Genomic DNA, 22,611 nt, shown 5'->3' with positions numbered 1-22,611 from the left:
GGTTACAAAGGCGATGAGGAAGCCAGGCTGGCGGAGGCTTCCTGCGGAGGTGGAGAGCAGTCGCTGCCTGGTGCCCGACGTCTGGCCCCGGAGCGAGATTGCTGTGGGCTCAGTCCGGTTGTTTCCTCGGGCCAAGTGTTGACACATTCCCTCGTCAGCTCTAAACTTTGTGCACGTTTATCTTTAAGATTAGACAGTAAAAGAATGAAATGCACCTCCTGCCATTTAAAAAAAAAATAAAATATGATCTTGTAAAACATTTGAATGAAACATCTCCGTAGACGCGACGACAGTCTGTTACTGGAGTGAGACTGGGACACGTGTTTGCCGGTGATTTCACTTGTTTTTGGGGAAGTGCCACCGGCATCAGCTGCCTTTTCTCCCTGTTTGAACTGTGCGATGATTTGTAAGGTTGGGGCCCACCAAGTTTCCTAGGGCTAGTTGTATTTTTGGATAAACAAGCAAGGAAGACGAGCCAGAAGAACTGGGAAGCTTTGGAAGCCTTGGAGGATTCAGTATTACTCCGGTACAATGGTAAAGGATTTTGCATTAGCACTGAAGTATTATTTTTGTGCCAGCTTAGAGAGCAAATTCTTGTCTCTGTAGCCAAGTAAAATGAAAGCGAAGCGTGAATCAGTGGTTTATAGAGAAGGATAAAAATATTCCTGTTAAAATATGGCAAGTAAAGGGTCTCGGGTTGAAAGCCTCGTGGTGCAGGAAATACCAGGACTGGTTTCACAGCGCTGGAGGCGGTTTGATGGACGGTGGGGAGGGCTGGGGGTGGAGGGAGCTGGCTGGGTTGAGCGGCACCTGATTTGGAAAGGAAGAATCAAGGGTGGAGGTTTTACATACCTGCAGGCTTGGATTTCGCAGGTTTATGCTTGCTGCAAGAGGATCTGGGACGTGCCGGGGGGGCCTCCGTGCCAGTCAGTGTGCTGAGCCGCGGGGAGGCTTGGGGAGGTGTCCGGCTCGGGGCTTCTCTAGCAAGTCTAAAAAGCAAATAAGCTTCTTTAAGGGATTATGTTGTGAAAAGCAAGGTCTTGCGGAAAGAGGATTGAAAGGAAATGGGTGTGAATTACAACGTAAATGCCTTCATGTCTCCTGGAGAGCTGCTGCAGCCTTTCCCTTCTCCTTCCTTCCCCTCTTTTTCCACTTGCAGGGATCATGTGAAGAGTCTGCTGGAAGGCAACAGCAGATAGAAAATTGTTTCTTTATTTGTATTTACAGTAGGGGCTTCACGCAGCACCGTTTAGCAAGAAGTTTAATGAAGGCTAATACCCTACCAAGCCTCCGCGCGTGCTGGAGCAGATGAACCTTCGTGGTTACGCTGGTGCAGGATGCAGGAGGCTTTTCACGCAGGAGCACTCGGGGCCCTTATGGAGGGGACCAGCGCTCTTGGGGGTAAAATGCCCGGCGCAGGTGGGCGGTGCAGCGATGCGAAGGGTGGGAGACGAGGCCTGGAAGGGGGGTTTCACCCGGGAAGAGTGTGGCAGCAGCGGGAATATGCCCTGAATCCCCTGCTTGGCATCCTCTGGTTCTTGTTACTAAGCTGCTCAGCTTCTGCCGCCTGAATCAATGAAGCGGCCGTTCCAGTGAGATGACGGGACATCTGCCACTCTTAATTGCCACAGCAGATGACAATCATCTACTCTGCTGCAGTCGTCAAATACGGTTTTGGAGATATTTTGTGTGCTGTCCAGGGAATGGAGGCTAAAGTGTGTATTAATATAGGACACCCAGTTGTGTTCTTCCTGCATCTGCCTCCTATTTTCTGGCACGGAGTTAACTATGAAACATATTTCTGCTCCTAAAACTGTGTGAGTGCCTTTTAACAGTTTTTCTGATGCTCTGGGGCGAAGGAAGCTTGGTGTTTGTCTTGGGGAGACTGAGTAGCTTCAGACGGGTCTTCTGTTTGGCTTTGGTCAGCCACCCTGCCAGCAGCGGTGGGGAAAACCCCAAATCTCCTCTTGGCTTCCCTTTGCCCGGCTTGCTGTGGCTGTTCGGGGTTTTGTGGAGGGACCTGGCGGTGACGTTCTGCAGGTGAACCTGCCCAGGTGTGGCTCCTGCGGTGGCAGCAGCCTGTTGGGGACGCTTCTCTTCCATCCCCAGCGCGGGGAGACAGCTGGGGAGCGGGCAGGGAGGCTCCGTGGGACCATCCAGCTCAGGTTCCAGCGGTGCAGCCCTGGGAGGGAGATGTTTAAGGTAAATGAGCGCTTTGGGCACTGAGATCCCCACTGAGCACACAGCAGCCTGAAGGGCTGGCGTTTTGCAGCCCCACCGAGCCTGGACCCTTGACAGCGGTTGCGAACACATTTCTCGGAGCTTTCCTCCGCTCAGGGATTTGCTGTGGGATTGCAGCCTGGCTGCTGCTGAAATAAATCGGTGTGAGAGCTAATAATAAATTGTCAGCAGATTTAGGGTCTTGTCTTTTCTTTCTGGGAAGAGACAAGCGGCTGACCGAAAGCACTCCCGTCTGCTGGAAGCGCCTGGCTGGCTCTCACCAGTCTCCTTACTGGTTTGTCTGTCTGAGTCCAGCCCGGGCAGGATGGGGACCTGCCCTGCAGAGCAGAGGAGACCCAGGACCAAAATCCCGGGTGGGTGTCAGGAGGATGGGGCCAGGCTCTTCTCAGTGGTGCCCAGTGACAGGACAAGAGGCAATGGGCACAAACTTGAACGTAGGAAGTTCCACCTAAACATGAGGAGGAACTTCTTTACTTTGAGGGTGGCAGAGCCCTGGCACAGGCTGCCCAGAGAGGTGGTGGAGTCTCCAACTCCGGAGACATTCCAAACCCGCCTGGACGCGTTCCTGTGCCACCTGCTGTGGGTGACCCTGCTCTGGCAGGGGGTTGGACTGGATGATCTCCAGAGGTCCCTTCCCACCCCTGTGATTCTGTGATCCCTGGGCTGGGCTGGTGGCTGTTCCCTCCTGGGGGCTGGGTAACGGGTTCGGGCCGGCACAGAAAGGCTGTTTGAGTGGTAACTCTACTTGATGGCCACGCTGAAAGGAGTGTCTCTCCGTGGTGTCTCCTGCACCTCCTGTGGTCTTGGGAAAAAAGGTGGATGGTTTCCCGTGGGAGTGCAGCGGGAGCTCTGGCCATCTGGAATTTATTATGTGGGTTTTTTCTTGCTGCTTGCCAGTGCCACAGGTGTCCCGTTGGTTGGGTGAGCGTAAAAACATGTCTCTCTTTGTGGAGAAGAGGGGAGAGCTTTGGAGAGGTGGTGGATTTTGAAAATCCCACAGAATTGTTCTTGTGCACGCTCTGATTTATGGTGGTTTTTCCTAGTCTCAATCCATCAGTGAAGGGAAGTTAAAGGTCCTCGAGTCTGAAATGAGTTTACAGCCACTTCATGGCAAGTCAGCATCTCTGGCGAGCTGAGATGTATTAATAACCTCTCCTCTACGCGTAAATAGTCTCGCGTTGCTTTGGCACTTGGGCTAATGCTGAATTACGAATTGTCCCGTGCAATGGATGCTGTAAATATTTAATTTATAATTTATGGCTTGCATGGCAAGAGTGCCGAAGAGTCTCACAGGTGTAGCACAGTGCACAGCGTTCGGGCATCCAGGGATGTGCGCAGGGAAGCTGTCCCCAAGCCATGGCAGCCAACGGAGCCTCTTCTGCCTGGGCTGCAGGACCCGTCGCACTGTTCTCACGGTCCTTAAAGGACGACCAAGAAGGTGCGTGGAGCAAGCACCTGTGAGCTTGGTGGAGGTGCCTTAAGTAATTCGTTAGGCTCTGCAAACAGTCTGGAAGGGGGTGGTGGTTGCTGGATAACGGGGGGGAAACCAGCCCCAGAGAGCGCCAAACCCCAGACCCAAACCGTGAACGCATTTGGAGTCTCTTAGGAGCTCGTTTCTCGACAAGCAGCCGTGCTCTGCCGAGCCTCAGATGGATGGGAGTGACCTTCAGAAATAGCTGTGCTAATGTTTATTTTATCAGGACCCAGCTTCGAACCAGAGGAGCTGCCGGTTATTTTTAAACCAGGCATTGAGCAGCTTGAAGCCTGGCTCAGCAGAGCCGCGTGTAACAAATGCTCTTTAAAGTACGGCTGTGCATCATCGCTGGCTCTGAGGAATGTTCCTGACAAGGGAAGGCAGGGCTGGGTTCATGCTGTTAACTCCTTCGGCCACCGCTGCTCCTCTGGGGCTCTCTGTGCTCTTGGGACTCGTGTTTCGGGGGTTGATGGTGCCAGGGCTGGGAGCTGGCGTGGTCCCCACCGCTCGCCCTCCTGGCTGCAGGAGGAGAGAATCCCCATCCCCGTCTCTCCCGGAGTTCCTGTCCTGCTCCAACACTGCAGGGTGGGCACTCTCAGTTTCTTCCCTTGGGAGAGCTGCTCCTGGGAGCTCCACAGCCTTCCCGGGGGCCGGACCCTTCCTCCCCACCTGCCCCCGCGAGAGGCACCACCAGTAGTCCCTCCACAGCCCCGCGGTGGTCCCAGCTGCATCTTCTGGTTGCATTTGAGAAAAGCAGGATGGAGAGATGTGGCGGTTAAACCTCCACACGGTACGGCGAGAAGGATCGCGTGGCCGTCCCGGAGGGTTGTCTTGAAGGATTTTTGGCAGACAAATAACCCGCTGCCATGTACAAAGCCTGAGCCCGGCAGTGCCCGCCCCAGCCCTCGCCTGGAGCAGAAGCCGGGGCTGCCGCCTGCCCCTGGCCGGGATGGAGCCAGGGGCTGCTCCTGCCAGCTCTCTTGGGGTAGAGCAGAGCCAGGGCACTGGGACGGCTGGCTGGGGACCCCCCTGCCAGACTTGGGAGAGGCGAGCAGCTGTGGCTGGAACACATGACATTTTATCTCATCTCAAAGATAAACAGAAAGAGAAGCTGGAGGACGGGTTGTCCTGGGCAGAAAATGCTCCCAGCTCCCCATCCACCCCGGATCCTGGCTGGGATGGGAGACTCCAACAGCTATCGTCGGTGTCGGGGTGACAGGGACCAGCTGGGTGTGAGCTCACCGAGCAGGGTCACCTTGTGCTCCAGACTGTCCCCCAGTTTGGGTGCTCGGGGGCTGGGCTGGGCGCGTCCCCCCTCTGCCTCGTGCTGCTGGGGATGTGGGATGTGGCTGCAGCAGGAGCCCACCAGTTCCGTAATGGTCTTTCTGGACGTTGTTTAACGTGGGCAGGGGGACTCCCGTGATGAGAGAGTCACCTCTCTCCCATGGGGAGAAAGAGGGAGGGTTGTGTTCTGGCAGGGGAAGTGTTTATCTTCAGCAGTGCCTTGACCCCTCTTCCAGGCTTGAGACAAACCCCCACGCTCCTCCCGCATCCCTGTGCTCAGACACCCCTTTTCCCTCGCTCCCAGGTCGTGTTTCTTGTGTTTCGGCTGCCGGCTCATGCTTTCTCCGGCCCCTAGGAGAGCCTGGGTGTGCAAAAGCTGGTTGTTTAATTTCCCGTATGGGTTTTCTCTCCTGTCCTTAGCGCCCAGCCACAGCACCGTGCCATCCCTGCTATGGGAGAAACACACCAGGGACGCGTGGAGTCTGCATCAGCCCCTGGCGCCGCGCTGCCTCGCAGTCTGACGCGGGTTCACCCATTGGTGACCCATTGGTTCACCCGTGGGTGCTGCCGGGTCGTGCTGTGGGAGCCGGAGAGCCGCGGGGGTCACCGCTCTTTTGGGGGTACAGCCCCTGAACTGCAGAGCACCCCGGGGTGCTGGGCTGTGCTCGGGGGCGGAGGGAGGTGGGTGAAGCGGAGCCGACAGCGGGGGTTCAGTGCAGCCACGCACCAGCCACAGCAATAAACCACAGCGACAGCGCCGGGCTGGGGGTGAACTCGCCCCCCCCCACCCCTCGGGCACTGGGCGAGGAGCTGCTGGGTGCCTCCCTTCGGAGAGGATGCTCAAGAAGAGCTGGGTCTGGCTTTAAAAGTGAAAAATAGAGTTTTTATTCGGTGCTTGCATAGTTAATTCATGTCAAGGTAACGTCCCATCCGTCACTGCGCAGCGGGTGCAGTGACAGCAACTGTTATGAAAGCGAATACCCCGCTCTACCTGTGCAGGAGGGTTATATGCAGTATGTATTTATATAGCTATAAATAGATTTGTTATATATGTATATAGCGTATAAACAGCCTTGTGCTCACAGTATACAATCTTTTCTCTGCTGAATCACGTCCAGAGAACTGTAACGGCACGCGTGAGCACGGCGGAGGTGCAGTCAGTGCTGGAGAAGTTTGTTCTGCTCTTTGATTTATGAAATCCGCTCCACGGGCCGGGGCTGGCAGCGCTGCAGAAGGAGGAGGGGGCCGGCCCCAGCCCGGCGGTGCTGGTCTCGGGGGTCCCTGCTGCACCCGGGACAGGCAGGACGGGGACATTGTCACCCTGCGGGGTGAGGGAAAGGTGGTGAAGCGAGCGGCTGCCGCAGGGAGCCCCCGAACACCCCCAGCCCCTCTCTCCTCTCCCTGCTGCCGTCGCTTCTCTCCCCACAGCACCGAGCGCTCCCGGGGAGGAGCACGGCATCGCGGCCGCTGCGTCGGGGTCAGGCTGGGCTTCGGCAGTTGTCCTTCCCTGCGCCGCTGGGACCGTCTTTGGGTAAAGCGAGTGGGGGGCCGGCGAGCCCCCGAGCAGGAGGGGAGGCAGGGTCTCTGCAGCAGGGGCGGGGGGGGGCCGCGGCGGCCGCTCAGTTGGGCTGGGGCGCGATGATGACGTTGCGGTAGCCCTTCACCCCCGTCAGCTTGTCGCTCTCGAAGTCCACCATCAGCTTGTGCAGCCCGGCCTGGCTCGGCACGAAATCCAACCTGAACTTGGCCACCGCCTGCGGTTCCACGGGCTCCTCGCTGGGGGAGGACAGGGGGTCAGCAGGGTGGCCACTCTCCCTCCTGCTGACCTGTCACCCTCCCCGTGCCCACGGTGCTGCAGGACGGCACTGGGATGCTGGGAAGCAGGGACCCCCCTTGGCATGGCCCAGCCCCCCCCCTCTCCCCAGAGATGCTCCGAGCCCCTCGCACCCCGCGGGGACCACTGCAGCCCCAGCTCCCCCTGTGCCCGTAGCAGAGCCAGGCCATGGGCCTGCCTTCCACTGGGGGCTCCAGGCACAAAAATCCACCCCTACCCCGTTCCCAATGGCCCGGCCGGGTTAAGGAAGGAAAAGCTCTTACAGCTCCTTGACCTGCTGCCCATCGGTGAGACCGGTGCCCTCCACCACGAACACGCAGTTGTTCAGGGGGACTGCGAGGGGGTTCACCAGGCTGATCTCTGCCACCAGCTTCCGATTCTGCATCGGCTCCCCTAAAATCTGCAAGGAAATGGAGTTGAAGACCCAGCATCACCCTGCCTGGGGGCCATGGCGCTCCCCCTGCCCCGGGGCCAAGGCAGGTCCCTGGGGATGCTCGGAGATGCAGGAACAAGCCCTGCTGTGGTGGGGTTGCTCCAGCCCCAGGGCTCAGATCACTGGGACCGAGACCCCAGGGTGATTGCAGGAACCCCCTGGGAATGGGAAATGTCCCCTCCAAACCCACACGGGACAGAGCAGCTGAGCCCTTACCCTGATCTTGATCTCCGGGTTCTGGATGTAGACGTCCCTGATGGCCACGATGACGTCACCAGTCTGGTACTCGGTCAGGAGAGCCACCACCTTGATGAGGTTGTCCTGGGTCAGGTTCTCCCTGTAGTTCTCATACAGGATCCGCAGGGGCACTCTCTTTTCTGGAAGGGGAAGCGGAGCGGGGTCAGAGCTCGCCCCTTCCCCAGCCCAGCACCTGCAGCCCCATGATGGCACCCAGCTGTTCTGGGCTCCCCAGGAGCTTCTCCAGGATGGGGAAGTCTTGGGGGAGCTGGGGACACCCGTGCTGGGAAGGGGTACCACAGTGTGGGCAGGCACCACGAGCTGCCGGCTGGAGCACCCACAAGAAAGCCTGGCCTGGGGGATGTCTTGCCTAACTGCTTCCCCAAGAAAACGGGTTATATTTAGCTGCCACCAACCCCCAGATCACCAACGTTTCCCAAATGAGCCTCAGACACCTTCAGCTGGTCACCCTGTGCCCGGCTGGGTCCTCGGGGTGCTGGGTGCCGGTGCTGCTCCCACCCCGCAGGGACACAGGGTTGCGAGCGCCCGCCTTGGGGTGGCAGGGGGGGACCTCACAGCCCGGCCGAGCTCCAGAACCAGGGGCCAGAGGTGACATTCAGGACACAGGAGGGGAAGGAGCCACGTGCCAGGGCAGGACCCCGGCGCTGCACCTGCACCGGGGTCCCGGGGGGGCTCCGACAGCTGGCCTCGCTCAGCTCTGAGCATCATTTATCCAAAAGCTGTCTCAGGGACTGGGCTGTCTCGTGCTGAGGGTGGAAAGGAAGGCAACCAGCTGCCGAGCTGTTGTGGGAAAGGACCTCAGAGAGGCCGTGACCGCTGGAAGCGAAGCCTGGTGTTCCCAGGACAAGACGTGAAGTGCTGGAGCATCGGCTGAGGCTGCGGGGAGAGGAATGGCCTCAGCACTGCTCCGGTTGGGCTCCCTGCGCCGGCACAGAGTGCAAGGGCTCCCTAAAGGGGACTCTGGGGATTCCCAGGGTGTGTATTCCCAGGCGGGAGCTGAGGGGAGAATCTTCAGGAGCTTGTAATTAAAGTTGCAGAGAAAGTGATGTTGGATTAACTTGTGGATGGGAATGTTGAAGACCTTAAAGTCCAGCAGGGCTTGGCCCCCACCGACCCCATCCAGCCCCACAGCAGAAGGCTCCAGAGCATCTCTACAGGCACTCGCAGATGCTGGTACCCGCCGGTGCCGACACCGCAGGGATGGGGTGCCAGCGTGAGCAAAGGCAGCGTCCCGATTCCCTTTGTGACAGCAAGAGTGGGCACATTCGGTGTTCCCTTAATGCAGCTCAACAAATAGCAGAGCGCCGAGCGCTGCATTTGTTACGGGCCCTATTAGAAGAGCAGATCTTGGCTTAGATTAAGAATTAAGCTGTTCCAGGACAGCAGATGTATTGCATTTCCAAGCCCTGAAGGGTCTGTGGAAAACTGACATAAATCAAAACTCTTGTTTAATTACCAGGCGGTAATGCTAATTTGCAACAAAGGCTAACAAAGGTTCAACGGGCCGCCCCAGGACAGCTCTGCGGTGAAAGCTGTGAGATGTCGCGCCCACCCAAGAAGGAGCCGTCGAGAGCTCCAGCGCCGCGGTGACCAGCCTGGGACCGTGCTCTCGGAGCTGACCCGGGGTCAGTCCCGCTCTCCCTGCCTGTGGGAAAATCCTGCCGCAGAGCCCAGCTCCGGCTTGTGGAGCAGAGGCGTGTGGAAGAGCAAGAGAGGGATGCAGGAAAGAGGGGTGCAGGAGAGAGGGATGCGGCAGAGCGCCCTGGGATGAGAGCCCTGCGATGCGCACAGCTTGCTCCCTCGGCACGACAGATGCAACGGCAGTAACTTTTCGTCCTCTCTAAATGCATTCCCAGCCCCCTGCCTGAGCAACGTTCCTTAGCCTTTCATCAAAGATTAAAAATCCGCAGTGGTAGATAAATAAGGGCGCAGCCCTGAAGGAGGGAGGCATCACTTTCCAGCGCAGCTCGTAGCTCGCCTGGGGCTTTGCCCCTCGAGGCAGTCGCTGGTGAACGGGGGTGCTGGGGAACACAGGGCTGCCGGATGGAGAAACACCCCGGCGCCGGCTCTGGGTGCTGGCAGCTCCCACCGCCCAGCCCCAGGCTGTGCTTTAATGCTGCTGTTATTCCATGGGATTAAACAGAAACCTCCAATTGCTGCCCTGCACCAGGCTGGTGTGTGCCGACCTGATGGTACAACCGGAGGGGATACCTCCAACCCGTGGTGATGGTGCCACCAGAGGGGATACAACCCCTGCAGTGCTGGGCAGTGCCAGGCTGGAGAAGAGAAGAAGGGAAGGCTGAAAGCAAAATCCGGCCCTTGGCTCACATCTTGTTTTCATGGAAGGTTGGTGCTGACGCTCAGGCCCTGCACGGGGGGCTCCGTGCGAGCCTGCAGCCCTCCCCACTGCTCCCGGCTCCCCGCGCTGACCCCCCGATGGGACCTGCCCAGCTCTTACTGCTGCTTGGCTGGTGTGTGTGCGGCTGGCAGCCACAGGATTTCCTCTCTGGAATGCTGTCAGCGTGGAGCCAGGACCTGGCGGTGGTGGCTCCTTCCCCCGGCTGCGAGGGCTGCCCCGGACACCACGGTGGTGCTGTGCCGGGGGGACCCATCCCTGCCTCACCGCAGACCCCAGAGATGCAGCCAAACGCGGGGAAAATGGTTGCCCTGACCCCAGCCCTGACTGGAGCATCCTCTCCTCGCTCGCCAGCGGGTCCCTTACCTGCCCAGGGTTCGAGGGTGACATTCAGCAGGTCCTTCATGCCGCACTGGGGCCCGACGGTGCCGTTGTAGCTGGTGGGTCGAGCGCACAGCATGAGCCGGCAGACTCGCTCCGTGTCTGTGCTGTTGTTGATGACGGCGAAGACGTCGAAGTCGCAGCCGTTGTTCGCGCCCTCCGACAGCTTGATCTTGAGGTGCAGCCCCTCGTCCTCCTCCCTGAGCGATCTCGTCTCGTGCTCTGCCTTCGCAAAAACTTCTCTCTCCTTTTCAGACCCTGCGGCGCACGGAAAAAAAATTTGGTTCTCAGGGGGAATATGGGGAGGGCACGGTCCGGGCTGCTTTGCCCTGATGCCTGGAGCCCTCCTGGTGCAGCTTCTGCATTAATTAATCATTCCCCCCACTCTGTTTCACAACAGCCGACCCCCCCCCCCCCCCCGGGTGTCTCTGCCCCCTCTGCTGCCCCGTACCCTCCGGGTACTTGTAGGTGTGGGTGATGTCCTCCCTGCTGTCCCTCCCCACGCTCTTGGTGCTGATGTTCTTCCCCACGACCGAGGAGTGGGTGCTCTTCTTCTGCGTCCCATCGCCCTGCACCACCCAGTACACCACGTCGGCGTTCACCTCCGCGAAGATGAAGGGGATGTCGTACTTCAGCTGCAGGTCGCCCTCCCTGATGGCTTTGACGGGGGCCGGCCCGCAGCAGAAAACCCCTGCAGGGAGCGGAACCGCTGTCACCACCCAAGGTTTGGCCACCACAGGGGCAAGACACGGTCATGGCGGGGGGAGACCCTGCTGTGCTGGGGGCGGGATGGAGCACCCGTGTGGTGCACGCCGTACCTTCGCTCTTCTCCTGGGGCGTCGGGTCCAGCGCCTGCCAGCCATCGTAGCCGGGTGCCAGGTCTGGACGGGCCATCCAGGATTCCACCCAGCAGTGGAAGTTCCTGCAAGGGAAGCCAGGACGTAGGGGCTTCAGCCTCCCCCAGCGCCCACCGGGCTCCGGGGAAGGAGCAAACGCCGCCCCAGGGGTGGGCAGGCTGGGGTCCTGCCGCGCCGCTCACCAGATCATGTCCCTGGAGCGCCGGTCCTCCTTCCCCGTCTCGTTGAGGTAGCGGTCGATGATCAGGTTACCGTTGGTGTCGTGAGCTGAGTTGTAGTTGGTCACCACCCGGCTGGGGATCCCCAGGCACCGCATGACTGCGGGGAGGCAGGGCAGGGTGAGACGGGGTCCCGGCTTTGCACGGCTCCCGTCCCACGGAGCCCCGGGTTTGCACGGCTCCCGTCCCACGGAGCCCCGGGTTTGCACGGCTCCTTGGCCTTCTCTTTCCCACCCAAAAAAGGTACCCAGGGCCCGATCCCCAGGACAAACCGGCTCCTGCCGTCGCCGTGGGACTCTGCACGCCAGGCGGGTGGCAGGCGGCACTGACAGTCTGTCGGGTTTTGATATTGCAGGAGAAAAAAGGCACAAAAGCGGCTGCGAGTGCTTTTGAAGGAGTGCACGGGCAGCAGCGCGCTGCAACCTCTTATTTAATCTCACAGCTGCCTTTTACTGCGAGCGGAGCTCCCCGGGGAACGGGGAGGTAGTTATAACGCTTCAAAGGAAGGCTATAAACTTCTGAGAGTTGCGGAAAATCCACTTTAGTTTTCTGCTCTTTCTCTCCTCAAAAAAAAAGGACCTCATAGATCTGTGATATAGAAACGCACATGCGCGCTCGCGCGACCCCGCAAGGGCAGCGTTTCTTCGCAGGGCAAGTGTGTGTGTGTGTGTTTTTCTCAAGAGAAGCGAGCCTGGAATTTTTTCTTCTCTTTTGCCCCAGCTTGACTGCCTCGGTGGCAGTGAAATTATTTTGATCTCAGTGGATTCATGGCTTTCTTGCAAACTTGACCTTAAAAGCCACTTTCCTTCTCCTGCGCCTTGAGTCCAACACCTCCCTCTCTGCCAACTGAAAAGCCCTTTTCTATAATTTTTTTTCCCCCTCTATTTCCCGACAAATTAGAATAACAGAGAGCTTAATTGCTAAGCAATCATTGCGGGCTGATTGTAATCAGTCCCAGCCTGTTCCCTCCTGCTGCAGCACAGGGAGCGGGCTGCGGGGGTGGGAGATGGGAAGAGGACACGGATGACCCCATCCTGCCGGGAAAGGGGACAGGGGGACACGTCTGCTCTCACCGGTACACGCCACGGCAGCAAAAACCCAGCACTGGCCGTACTTGACTGGCTGACACCCAAACTTCTTCCACCTCTTGAGAATATCCACGCTCCCGATCCAGGCCATGGGGCTCGTCCCGTCTTCGTAATTGTTGTCCCACCGCCCCGCCAGCACCCCCCGGTCCTCGTCGTTACAATTTACCTGCGGCACGAGACAAGAAGGGGCCGTGATGGAGGGATGGCCGGGCGCGGAGGGGCAGGAAAAAGCTGGCGAGGGAAGGAAAGCTCACACGTGCCAGCCACCCTGGAGCAGTGCAGGAGCTCACCGGGATGCAGGGGTGGATGGCGAGGCTGTAATCGGGATGTGCTAATTGGGGATGGATTTTAGAAACGTGTCCTCCCGCCTGGCATTTGGGTTGCGGTTATAAAGCGCAGCAGCCAGAGAGGAGCAAAGGCTGCTCCCGGGATGGTGCGTGCCCGCCTCTGCTATTTCTCTCCTCTTAAAAGGACATTTTTTATATATATATATATTTATATATATGCGATATATGTATATATATAGTGGGAAGGTTGTAAAGGGGATGTGAAACTCCCCAGCGAAGGAAACTGGTGCAACTGGGAGGGGAATGGCAAACACCACCTCTCTCTCACCGAGGGGGGAGGACAGCAGGGGGGTGTTTGCATGGGACGTGGGGTTCTGGGGAGCTTGGGGACACCCTGCCGGCTGCGCTGGTGGCCGGAACCCCACGGGACTCACCATGGCGCTCACCACCCTGCCGATGTACACGGGGTCATTGCGGCGGGAGCAATCCTGGTTCTGGTCCCTCAGGAATTTGGGGTTTATGTCCAGCAGGTTGAGGCAGATGGACAAGATGTCATCCTCGAACTGGTACAGAGCCGGGGAGAAAAGATGTGTGAGGTCCCCACGGTGCAGGGGGGGGCTCTCCTGCCTCGGTCCCCCCTCCCTGGCTCACCACGATGCCCCTGCGAGTGGCGTTGCTGGGCACACGGTGGGGTCACGCAGCCCCAGGGTCCCCTCCCCAAGACAGCATCCACTGAGTGACTTTCCCTGGTTTTTTGTCACCGTGACGAGGGTCTGGTGCTGCGGCCGGCCGAGGCTCAGCCTGCGGAACCCAAGGGTAAGCTCCCGCCCTCGCGCCGGGGCCGGATCCTGCTTCCTGCAGCCGCTGCCGCACAGGGGTCAGGCAGGGACCTGACCCCCGGGGAAACCCACCTATTTCCCATCACCGGGTGAGTCACAGCCCTTCCCCGAATTGACACACGGATGCTGACACACGGATGCTGCAGGGGCCACAGGCACCCCCGCTCCCACCAGCCTCACAGCCCCTCCGGAACAGCCCGGAGCTCGGGGAGGGTGTCCGGGCTCCCCCAGTGCTGGGATCCCAGCACGGCCATGGGGGGCTGCAGCTCGGGGCACCGGCACTGCCTTATCAGCGCAGCCGGCACGGCGCTGGGGAGCGCGTTATCGGCTGCCAGCTCCCGGCGCAGCGTGGCCGCCCCGATTAGGAGCGTGTGGCCACAGGGGCCCCCAGGAACCGTGCAGGAACGCTCCCCTCGCTCCGCCACAATTCAAAGCCAGCGCTTTCCCCTCTCAGAAATGGGATCTCGGTTGGTTTGTCCCACGGCTGCATGGCGGGGCCGGATCCTCCCCGATGTGCTGGCCGCATTTGGGGTGCATGTCTGGGGACACGTATGTGGCACCAGCCCCTATGCCCTGCACTGCCAGGGCTGCACGGGCTGGGCTCAACTGGGGGTCCTGGGGGGTCCTGGGGGACCATGCCCCGCTCACCTGGCCAAAGTTCCAGGGGGTGGAGGTGATGTAGTCGCGGGAGCCCTGGTAGATGAGTCCCTGCTGGGACAGCACGTACTCGCGGCGCTCGTCCTCGTCTCGGAGGAAAACCGTGTCCTCTGCAGGGAGAGCGAGAGATGGGGATGGGGCTCTGCCCCGCGCCCCCCGGCCCGGCTCAGGGTCCCCCCCCCTCCCCGGGGACGTGCCGGGCAGTGACTGGGGATGGGTCTGGTGGGAAATGAGACAACAGGGGCTGGAACTGCTCCCATCTGAAAAAGCAGCTGGAGAATTTCAACTCGGGTTGATTTCAGCTGGTGGGAAAATTTCAGTGGGCTTGTGGTTTTCTCTTCCAGTTTTTCTCGTTTCTCCCTTTCTTTCCTCCCTTGTGTTTTATGGAGTGGAGTCTTTTCCCAGGAAGGGAAACTTCCCTGGTGGGAGAAACGAGCAGTGAGAACCAGGAACACTGCCTGAGATGGCAGCTGAAGCCATTTTGCTCTCACAGCAGTTACTCCTGGAAAAATCACTATTTACTGGAAATGTTTTCAGAAAAAAAACCAAAACACACATCCCCAGCGCCAGTGCTCGGCACAGTCCTGGGCGAGCAAAGCTTCCTCAAGCCCCTTATCTCAGTGGAGCCAGCACGGAGTGTTTGGGATTCAGGAAACGGAGCTGGGAGCGGGGCAGCACAGGGCTGCTCCTCGGGACAGAGGAAGGACACGGAGATGAAATTCCCAGCTATTGTTTGCCCAGGGTCGTTAAACCCCACAACACCAATCCTCCCTTCTGGGTCAGGCTGCCCAAATTTAACCCGGACAGTGACACCCCCGGGAGCGCCCAGAGCTCGTCCCTGAGCCCTCAGTGGGGTCTGGGGGCAGGTGGGGGTGGGCAGGTCTGGGCCAGGTGGGGGCAATTAATTAGGGGTAATTAGGCCCTTTTCCTCTGCCTGCCTCCTGGACAGGAGTTGCTGTTGGAGGCTGCCCGGGGCTTCACACCAGCTCCGCAGAGGTGAGCTCCTGCGGGGTGTCGCGTGGTGGGGACAGTGTGGATGGGTCACTGGGTGTTTGGGGCGCTGGCAAAGGGGCTGCGTGTGTCCTGGGGTGGGGGACGGTGCTCGTGGTCCTGACCTGCTGCGGGAACCACGCAAAGGTGGAAGTAAAGTGGGGATTCCTGCTTAGATCTGAGGTCAGGGCAGAGCTTGGGGCACCTGGGACCTGCCATGGTGTGAGACCTGCGGGGATGCTCCGCCCTGGCAGAGCTGGGGGGCAGCTCGTGCTCGCCTTCCCTGGGAACCCCTGGTCTTGGGAAGATGAAAGCCTCACCTGGGTGCCAGGCGTTAAAGAGCAGAACAAAGTCCCCGATGTGGCAGCTGGTGCCCTGGTAGCCGGTGGAGGTCTCCAGTGTCAGGCTGTAGCGGCCGACACGGGCGTTGGGGGGAGAGCAGAGCGAGATGGAGAGCGACCCCTCGTCCTCCTGCTGGATCACGGCGCTCCAGCCCGATTCCTCTGGGTAGTTGGTCACGGCAAAGTGGGACCTGGTTCCCGATGTTTCGATGGGGCAGGGCCCTGCCAAGAAGGAGGATGTCGGCTCTCCCCGTGTTCTGGGGGGCCTGGGAGCCCCGTGCCATGAGGGGTTGCACGAAGGGGACCTGCCCCACGAGAACCCCGCGGTGCTCCCATGCCCTCTGCCCTGCGGCAGCTGCCCGGACCTCGGCTCTTGCAACCCAGGAATGTTCATTGTTTGGTTTGTTGGATATCTGGGGCACAGGGCAGCCCAGCTGTGGGAAGCTCAGGCACGTCCTTTGCTTTTGGGAAGGGGTAGGAGGAAGAAACTTGCCCCGTGGGTGCCCCAGGGCCAGGAGAGCAGAGGGGGTGCTCACCCCAGGGCCATGTCTCCTCTCCTCAGCTGCACCCACTCCCGCTCGGAGCAGAGTCCCCGTGCCATTGTCCCTGCGCCCGCACAGCCCGGTCCTGCCGCAGCAGGGGGGCCCTGGCTGCGAATCCTGGAGCCCCGCCACGGGGGTGCCCTCAGTGGGAGCCCCGCTATGCGTGCGCAGCCTCAGGCGTTGCTGCAAACATCCCACGATTGGCCGTGACATCACTGGCCGCAGCGGTCCAGCCGAGGACAGCGTGATCCCTGCCGGCCCCTCCGAGCTGCCGTGGCTGTGGCCAAGCCACCTGCGCCGAGCCAGCTCCAAACACCGCTCCTCCGGGGAGCGGTGACGCCCAGCCCCGGCCGCGGTGATGCCAATGCCGGTGCCTGTGGGGGGCTGGCTGGCAGCCCGTGCAGTGGTGCCACAACGGTCTGCTCCCCCCCCCACCCCATCACCCCTGGGAGCACAGCCCCGGGCTGGTCCCCCGCCAGCCTTCGCCCGCAGCGTGGGCAGGACGCCAGGCGAGTCACCGAAAATACTCATGAACTCATGCGAGTGACACAGTTTCTCCTCTCTGCCCTTTTGGGGGAGGTTGGGTTGAGCTAACTGTGTCCTTTTGGCAAGGGTCAGCCTGGTGCTGCTGAAGGGACGGCCAGCCATGGGAGCCTGCCGCCTCCTCTTCCTCCCTGCCTGCAAAGCCCACGGCATCCCCCCAGGGCTCAGATGTCTGAGCAGAGCTCTTCAAACACAGCTGCTTTAAAAATACGGGCTCTATTTTTGTACAGAGCCGTTCCCCTCTTTCCTGCGGGAGGTGGCAACGCAGCCTCGCTGTCCTGGGGAGGATAGATCTGGCAGCCCCTGCCCCGATGGGGCTGTGGGTCCAACCTCGGTGAGGGACCTGCTGGGGCCACCGAGAGCAGAAGCACCTTTGCCCTTTTTCTGCAAGCGCCGGGGCTGTGCTCCAGCCCCATGGCAGCCGCTGCCAGCCTGTGCCTTTGCCCCAGGAGGCTGCGCCACGGGGCTTCTCCTCGCTTGTGAAACCAGGCTGGCATCGCCCGGGGTGCAGCACGACCTCGTAAAAACCCGGTGGGTTTGAGCGGGGGGAAGGGGGGCAGACCCCCGCCATGGTTGCTTTGGGACGGGGGGCGATGGGGGAGATGCCGGTTTAGGGTGAAGCCGGGGAGGTGCTGGGTTAGCGTTTGTCACGCCGTGGTGGGGTCAGAGCTTTCAGGAGAAAAGGCAAAGAGTGTTTTACCCTGTGAAGAAACCCGGGTGCAGTTTCACTTTGAGTTCTGCCCTGATTGACTCAGCAGGACGCTGCAGCCTCAAAATAACTCTTGCCCAAGAAAGAGTTTCCTCTCCCTTTGCTCCGAGCTGGCGGGGGCTGAGCCCCTTCCCGACAGCTGTGCCCGGCTCTGGCCGTGGGAGCAATGTCCCTGTCCCCGCCACTCCCAGCGGGTTCTCGCCAGGGCTATGGCAGCAGTGGGAGAAGCCCCCAGCGCAGACCCACGGGGACCTGCCCCGCTCCTGTGTACCAGCTCCAGCACCGCTCGGGGAGGGGGGTGGGGGTGCAGCAGGGCTGTGAGCTGGGGGGGCTCAATGGGAGCGTTTCCTTTCTCCAGGGTTTGTGTTTCTTGAGCAAACCCCGCTCCGGGGACGTCTGAGCGACGGGGGGGGGGCAGGGGTGGCTGGGTAAAAAGACCATCAGCAAAAGCGCCATAAAACCCTCTGGCTGAAAAGATTCTCTTTTGCTGCTGTTTCTCGGAAGGGCAAGAGACTTGGGAGGGTTCTCTGGCCCTTCCTGGTGAGTTGGCAGCTCCAGCCTGGCCCCAAGTCCGGCTTGGCACCAGGGAGGAGGAGGAGGCAGCAGCAGCAGCTTTTTGTTTTATTTCTTTATCGCTTCCCTTCAGCTCTCGTTATGGAGCAGACTTTCTACCTATTCTCTTTGTCTTTATCTGAATTGTAGACTGGTTTGGGTTGGAAGGGACCTTAAAGATCACCCAGTGCCACCCCTCTGCGCTGGGCAGGGACACCTCCCACCAGCCCAGGTTGCTCCACGCCCTGTCCAGCCTGGCCTTGAACCCCTCCAGGGATGGGGCAGCCACAGCTTCTCTGGGCAACCTGTTCCAGTGCCACGTCACCCTGATAGTAAAGAATTTCTTCCTAATATCTAATCTAAATCTCCCCTCTTTCAGTTACTGTTACCCCTCGTCTTACCACTATGCTCCCCGATAAAGAGTTTTGCCCCATCTTTTTCGTGAGCGTGGGGCGAGCCCTGGGGCTGGCTCTCTCTCATGGCACAGGGCACGGTGGCACTCACCCGTCTCGACGTTGAAGGCGAGTTTGTCCACCCCCTCCTCGTAGCTTCTGCCCGAGAAGTGCAGGGTGATGGTGAAGGGCTGCCCCCGCCGCACCACCAGCTGCTGGCAGCCCATCTCCACCGTCCGGTGCTCCCGGCTGTTGCGCTCGCACTGCAGGTCCCATGTCTCCAGCACCAGCTCTGCAAAGGAAGCAGCGTGTACAGCTCTTACCCTCCGCCGCGCGTTCCCAGGGTGCAGCCGTGCCCCGCACACGCAGCCCCCGCATTCGGGCAGAAGGGACTATTACCCCCACCCTCGGTGCCGGTTTTTGGACCTCGGTGCCGGGGTTTGGCAGCCGCCTCTGCCCAAGCTGCCCCGTCCTCCCCTGGTGTGAGCATCCCTCCTGGAGGGCTCTGCAGGCTGGGCTCACATCCTGCGCTACGAGCGGAGCACCCCGGGGCAGGGGTTCTGCAGCCAGGTGTCAGCTGAGCTCGCAGCAAAGCACTGCCCTCCCGCCCGAGCTCTGTGCCGTATTTCTTGTGCCCTCCACGGTACCACCACGGAGCAAGAGGCACCATGTGCTGCCAGAGCTGTGCCAGGTCCACGGCTCATGGCATCCAGCGCTGGAGCAAAGCCCAGGGCTCATCTCTGCTTTCTGGGAGGTGTGGGGCCCGTTGGCTGGGTTTTGCTGTCTGTGTGCCCCCGCCCCAAATGAGCACCGCTGAGCCTGGGGAATGCCAGGGATGGTTCTGTGCCTCGGCCAGGCTGAGGGCAGCCCTCTGGGCAGATTTACCGCTCCGCGACTGCTGACAAATCGGGGAGATCCACCGTAAATTCGGTGACAAAGAGGGTGTCTGATTCCCTGGCCTCGGGCGCTCTGCCCTGCTCTGCCTCCCAGCCCAGGCAGGGCTGCGTGCCGGGGCAGCCAGCGGCCATGTCCTCGCCGGCCCAGGTGCTGGGCTGGAGCGATGTGCTATCGTTTATCATTGCTCAAGGCTAGTGACCCTGGAATGCTCTGCCAGCAGACCGGTTAATTGCCAAAATAAACAAAAGCATTTAGTGGAGGAGAGCACACAGTGAGCTCAGCACCAGCCAGGGACCGGGGCGGCTCGTGAGGGACGATGCGGGGCTCGCTGGCCTTGTGCTGCAGCTCTCCCTGGCTGTGCCTTTCCCCGTGCTGGCATGCCAGCAGCGGTAGTCACCGAGCCCTCTGTGGGCTGGTGCCAGGTGGAAATGTCTGCCTGTTCCCAGAGTTAAATGGAAACGCCACTCCCGGCTCTCCGGGCATGTGGACACCGTAGCGTGCATCCAGGGGAGGTGGTCGGGCTCATCACCGACCCTCACCGTGCTGCAGGAGCTGCTGTGGACAGCTGAGGCTGTCCATAAATAAGGGCAAGGTCCCTCCAGCTGGTCTATTGGGACCCTGGACTGGGGACAGAGCACAGAAAGGTCCTTTCCTTTGCCACCTCCCCCTTTGTAAGCAGAAATACAGCTTCGTGCTACAGCACACGAGCTGTGTGAGTGCGAACCTTGCTGACGCTGAGCCAACTCATTGCAAATAAGCGTGTTAAGAGAGCAGGACTGGGGCTCCTCCTTGTCCCAGCCACCCAGAAAACAGAGTGTTCGAACCACAGGTGCTTCTTCCCAAGCTGAGCAGTGCCAAGAGATGGGCAGGGAGGGGGCTGCAGTGCTACCAGGGCATGAAGGTGGCAGCGGGGTCCCAGGCACCACCGCACCGGAGTAAGAGTGTAGCAGCTCGGCTTTACGCCGGGAGGTGGTGGTGCCAGTGTCCAACCTGAGGGACCTGTGTTGACATCGCTGCTGCGGTGCCAGGAGCTGGGACAGCCCACGGTGCTGCTGGGCACCGGGGCAGAGTGATGGTCTCTCACCCAGAGGGCTGTGCGTCCATCGGTATCGCACAGTCCTGTTTCCTGGGATTTTGGAGACAGGTCTGTGGTAGGTCAGGGTTGTCTTTGCCTCCCTGTGCAGGTCTGAAAAGCCACCCGTGTGGAGGGATTTCTGAAGGCCAAAAGCAGTACTTTTGACTGAGCCTCCAGAAATCCTCCTTAAACCAGGCTGGGACGTGGGCGCATGTTCCCAGTCTAGCTGTCGACACTCATCTCGGAGGGCACTGAAAGCTTTAAATAGCACCAAACTTCATTCTGTTAATACTGGCGTCGCTCTGGCCAGCGGAGAGCATTGTAGCTGTGGAGGGAGGGAAGGGAGCAGACCCAGCGCGTAACCGCTCTTTTCTTGTCACCACCGTCCACTCTTTTAGTTTTTTTTCCCATTCCCTACCGCCCTTTGCTTTAGCTGGGAGTTGGGTGAGCGGCTCTTGGGCCAGCTCGCAGGAAAAGGAGCGGGCAGTTAACGGCTGAAGGTGCCGCCGAGCCCCGGCCGCGGCAGCGCTTCGCTCCCGGGCGCCCCCGCGCAGGTGCCGGGGCGGCGGCGGGGGGAGCTCGGGGGGGCGGGGGGCTCCGGCCGGTCGGCGCTGCCCGCGGGCCAGAAACCCCGGGCACCGGCGGGAGGGGATCGTCCTGCTGTAATTTTACCTTCGGCCATGGTGCCCGGTACCGGGATGTCGCGGTCCTGGTGCTGGTAGCGGGATGTCGCGGTCGCGGTCGCGGTCCTGGTCCTGGTCCTGGTCCTGGTCCTGGTCCTGGTCCTGGTCCTGGTCCTGGTCCTGGTCCTGGTCCTGGTCCTGGTCCTGGTCCTGGTGCCAGGGGAGCTGCCCCTCACCGCCCGCCGCCCGGCCCCGCCGCTCGCTCCATTTATACCGCCGCCGCCGCCGCGCACACCCCCGCGGCCGGGGATGGCGGAGGGAAAGAAAGGGAAAACAAAGTTTCCAGGAAACGGAGCGGTTTCGGTCCCACCTATTTAAAATAACCACCCAAAAAGAAAAAAAAAAAAAAAAAAAAATTAGTGGCCGGGGGGGTGGGGTGGGGGGGTTCAGCCCCCACCCAGAAGCGGCGGGGCCCCGGCCGCCGCCGCCCCCGGGCTGGGGCTGGAAACGCTGCCGGTGGAGAGGGGAGAGGAAAAAAAAAAAAGAAAGAAAAAAAAAAAAAACCAAAAAGTGGGGGGAGGAGAGTGGGCTGTGCAGTTCACACCGAGGTGCCAGAAACTCAGGGAACGTTTTCTCCTTATAAAGTTTTCTTCCCCTGAGCCTTATCTCCATACCCGGCTATTTCTGGCAAGGGACATGGCTGCTCGGGATTGCAGCCGTCAGTCCCCCTTTCCCGTAAATGCATCCCTAAGAGATGCGGTGACCAGAGGGAAAACGTGATGGGAATTTTGCTGTTTGAGGGGAAAATGGGCTGGAAACCTTTCTGTTTGCTCTGTGGCACGGCACCACGGGGAGTGTGCACAGAGCAGGGGCTGGTGCTTTCCTTGGCACCCATTGCTCCACGCACCATCTGTCCCTCTCCTGCCTGGGGGTCTCCGGGCCCATGGGACTGCCAGCGGTGTGACCTGGGGCTGCCTGGCCTGTACTGTCCCTCCCAGTGCACCCCAAGGGTGACCCGACAGACTTGAGACTGCCAAGCAGGGGCTGAGGGCAGAGTCCCTTCATGGGGTCTTGGGGTCTGGGAGTGCCCTTGGTACCCCAGCAGTGGTTTGGCTTGTGATGACTAAGGTCTTGAGAAGTTTCTCCTCTGGAGCAGACTTTTAGTTACTGTTTTTTCTTCGCGTGATTTAAGCTGACCAGAGCCAGGACCAAGGATGGTCCTGCTGGAGCCCCCTGCAAACCCCCTTTCTCTGGCCCTTGGCTGGGTGCAGGATGCTGCAGCCCCTGTGCCAGAGGTGGCTGCATGCTGAAAATCCTTCTCAGCCCAACCGGTCCCCTCCTGCAGACCCCTTACCACATTCCCCTCCCAGATCCCAGGAGGTTTGGTGGCTGGTGTGTTGCTCCAAGGCTGCTGTGGGTACCAAGGACCTTCTGGTGGATGGCAATGTCCTGAAAGAGGTTGGGGTCCACCACTTGGTGTTCTTAGGGTCGCCCCACAGGGCCCACACATGGGCTGTACCCCATTAAAGCCCAGCTGTCCTGGGCTCTCTCCGTGTCCTGTTGTGTCCTGTCCTGGTTGTGCAGCTGGATCTGCTCTCCTGGCACTCGGGGTGGTCCTGGTGAAGGCTCCCTGGCCATGGGTGATACTTTTCTGCTTGGACATACCGCAGCACTGTGCTGGGAGGGTTTGCAGCAAGCTGTGCAACCTCTTCCAGCTCCACAAAGGGCTTTTTGGTCCAG

General features: G+C 60.1%; 1 protein-coding gene across 1 annotated transcript; it reads right to left on the bottom strand.

The window, feature by feature from the left end:
* Window positions 1-5,856: 5,856 nt before the first annotated feature.
* TGM2 (transglutaminase 2) lies at window positions 5,857-21,256 on the bottom strand. The gene is made up of 13 exons (XM_063349639.1): window positions 20,921-21,256; window positions 18,389-18,568; window positions 15,518-15,760; window positions 14,199-14,317; window positions 13,146-13,274; window positions 12,410-12,590; window positions 11,301-11,436; window positions 11,080-11,183; window positions 10,713-10,952; window positions 10,247-10,519; window positions 7,483-7,643; window positions 7,097-7,233; window positions 5,857-6,775 (listed from the first exon to the last, which is right to left on the bottom strand). Exons 1-13 carry the CDS (start codon window positions 20,928-20,930, stop codon window positions 6,619-6,621), a joined length of 2,070 nt encoding a protein of 689 aa, XP_063205709.1. The 5' UTR covers window positions 20,931-21,256; the 3' UTR covers window positions 5,857-6,618.
* Between the last annotated feature and the right edge of the window lie 1,355 nt (window positions 21,257-22,611).

The sequence above is a fragment of the Chroicocephalus ridibundus genome, chromosome 12, assembly GCF_963924245.1.
Source record: "Chroicocephalus ridibundus chromosome 12, bChrRid1.1, whole genome shotgun sequence".
Taxonomy (NCBI): domain Eukaryota; kingdom Metazoa; phylum Chordata; class Aves; order Charadriiformes; family Laridae; genus Chroicocephalus; species Chroicocephalus ridibundus.
Note: the sequence above shows the minus strand (reverse complement) of the source record. Positions and strands in the feature narration are given on the sequence as shown.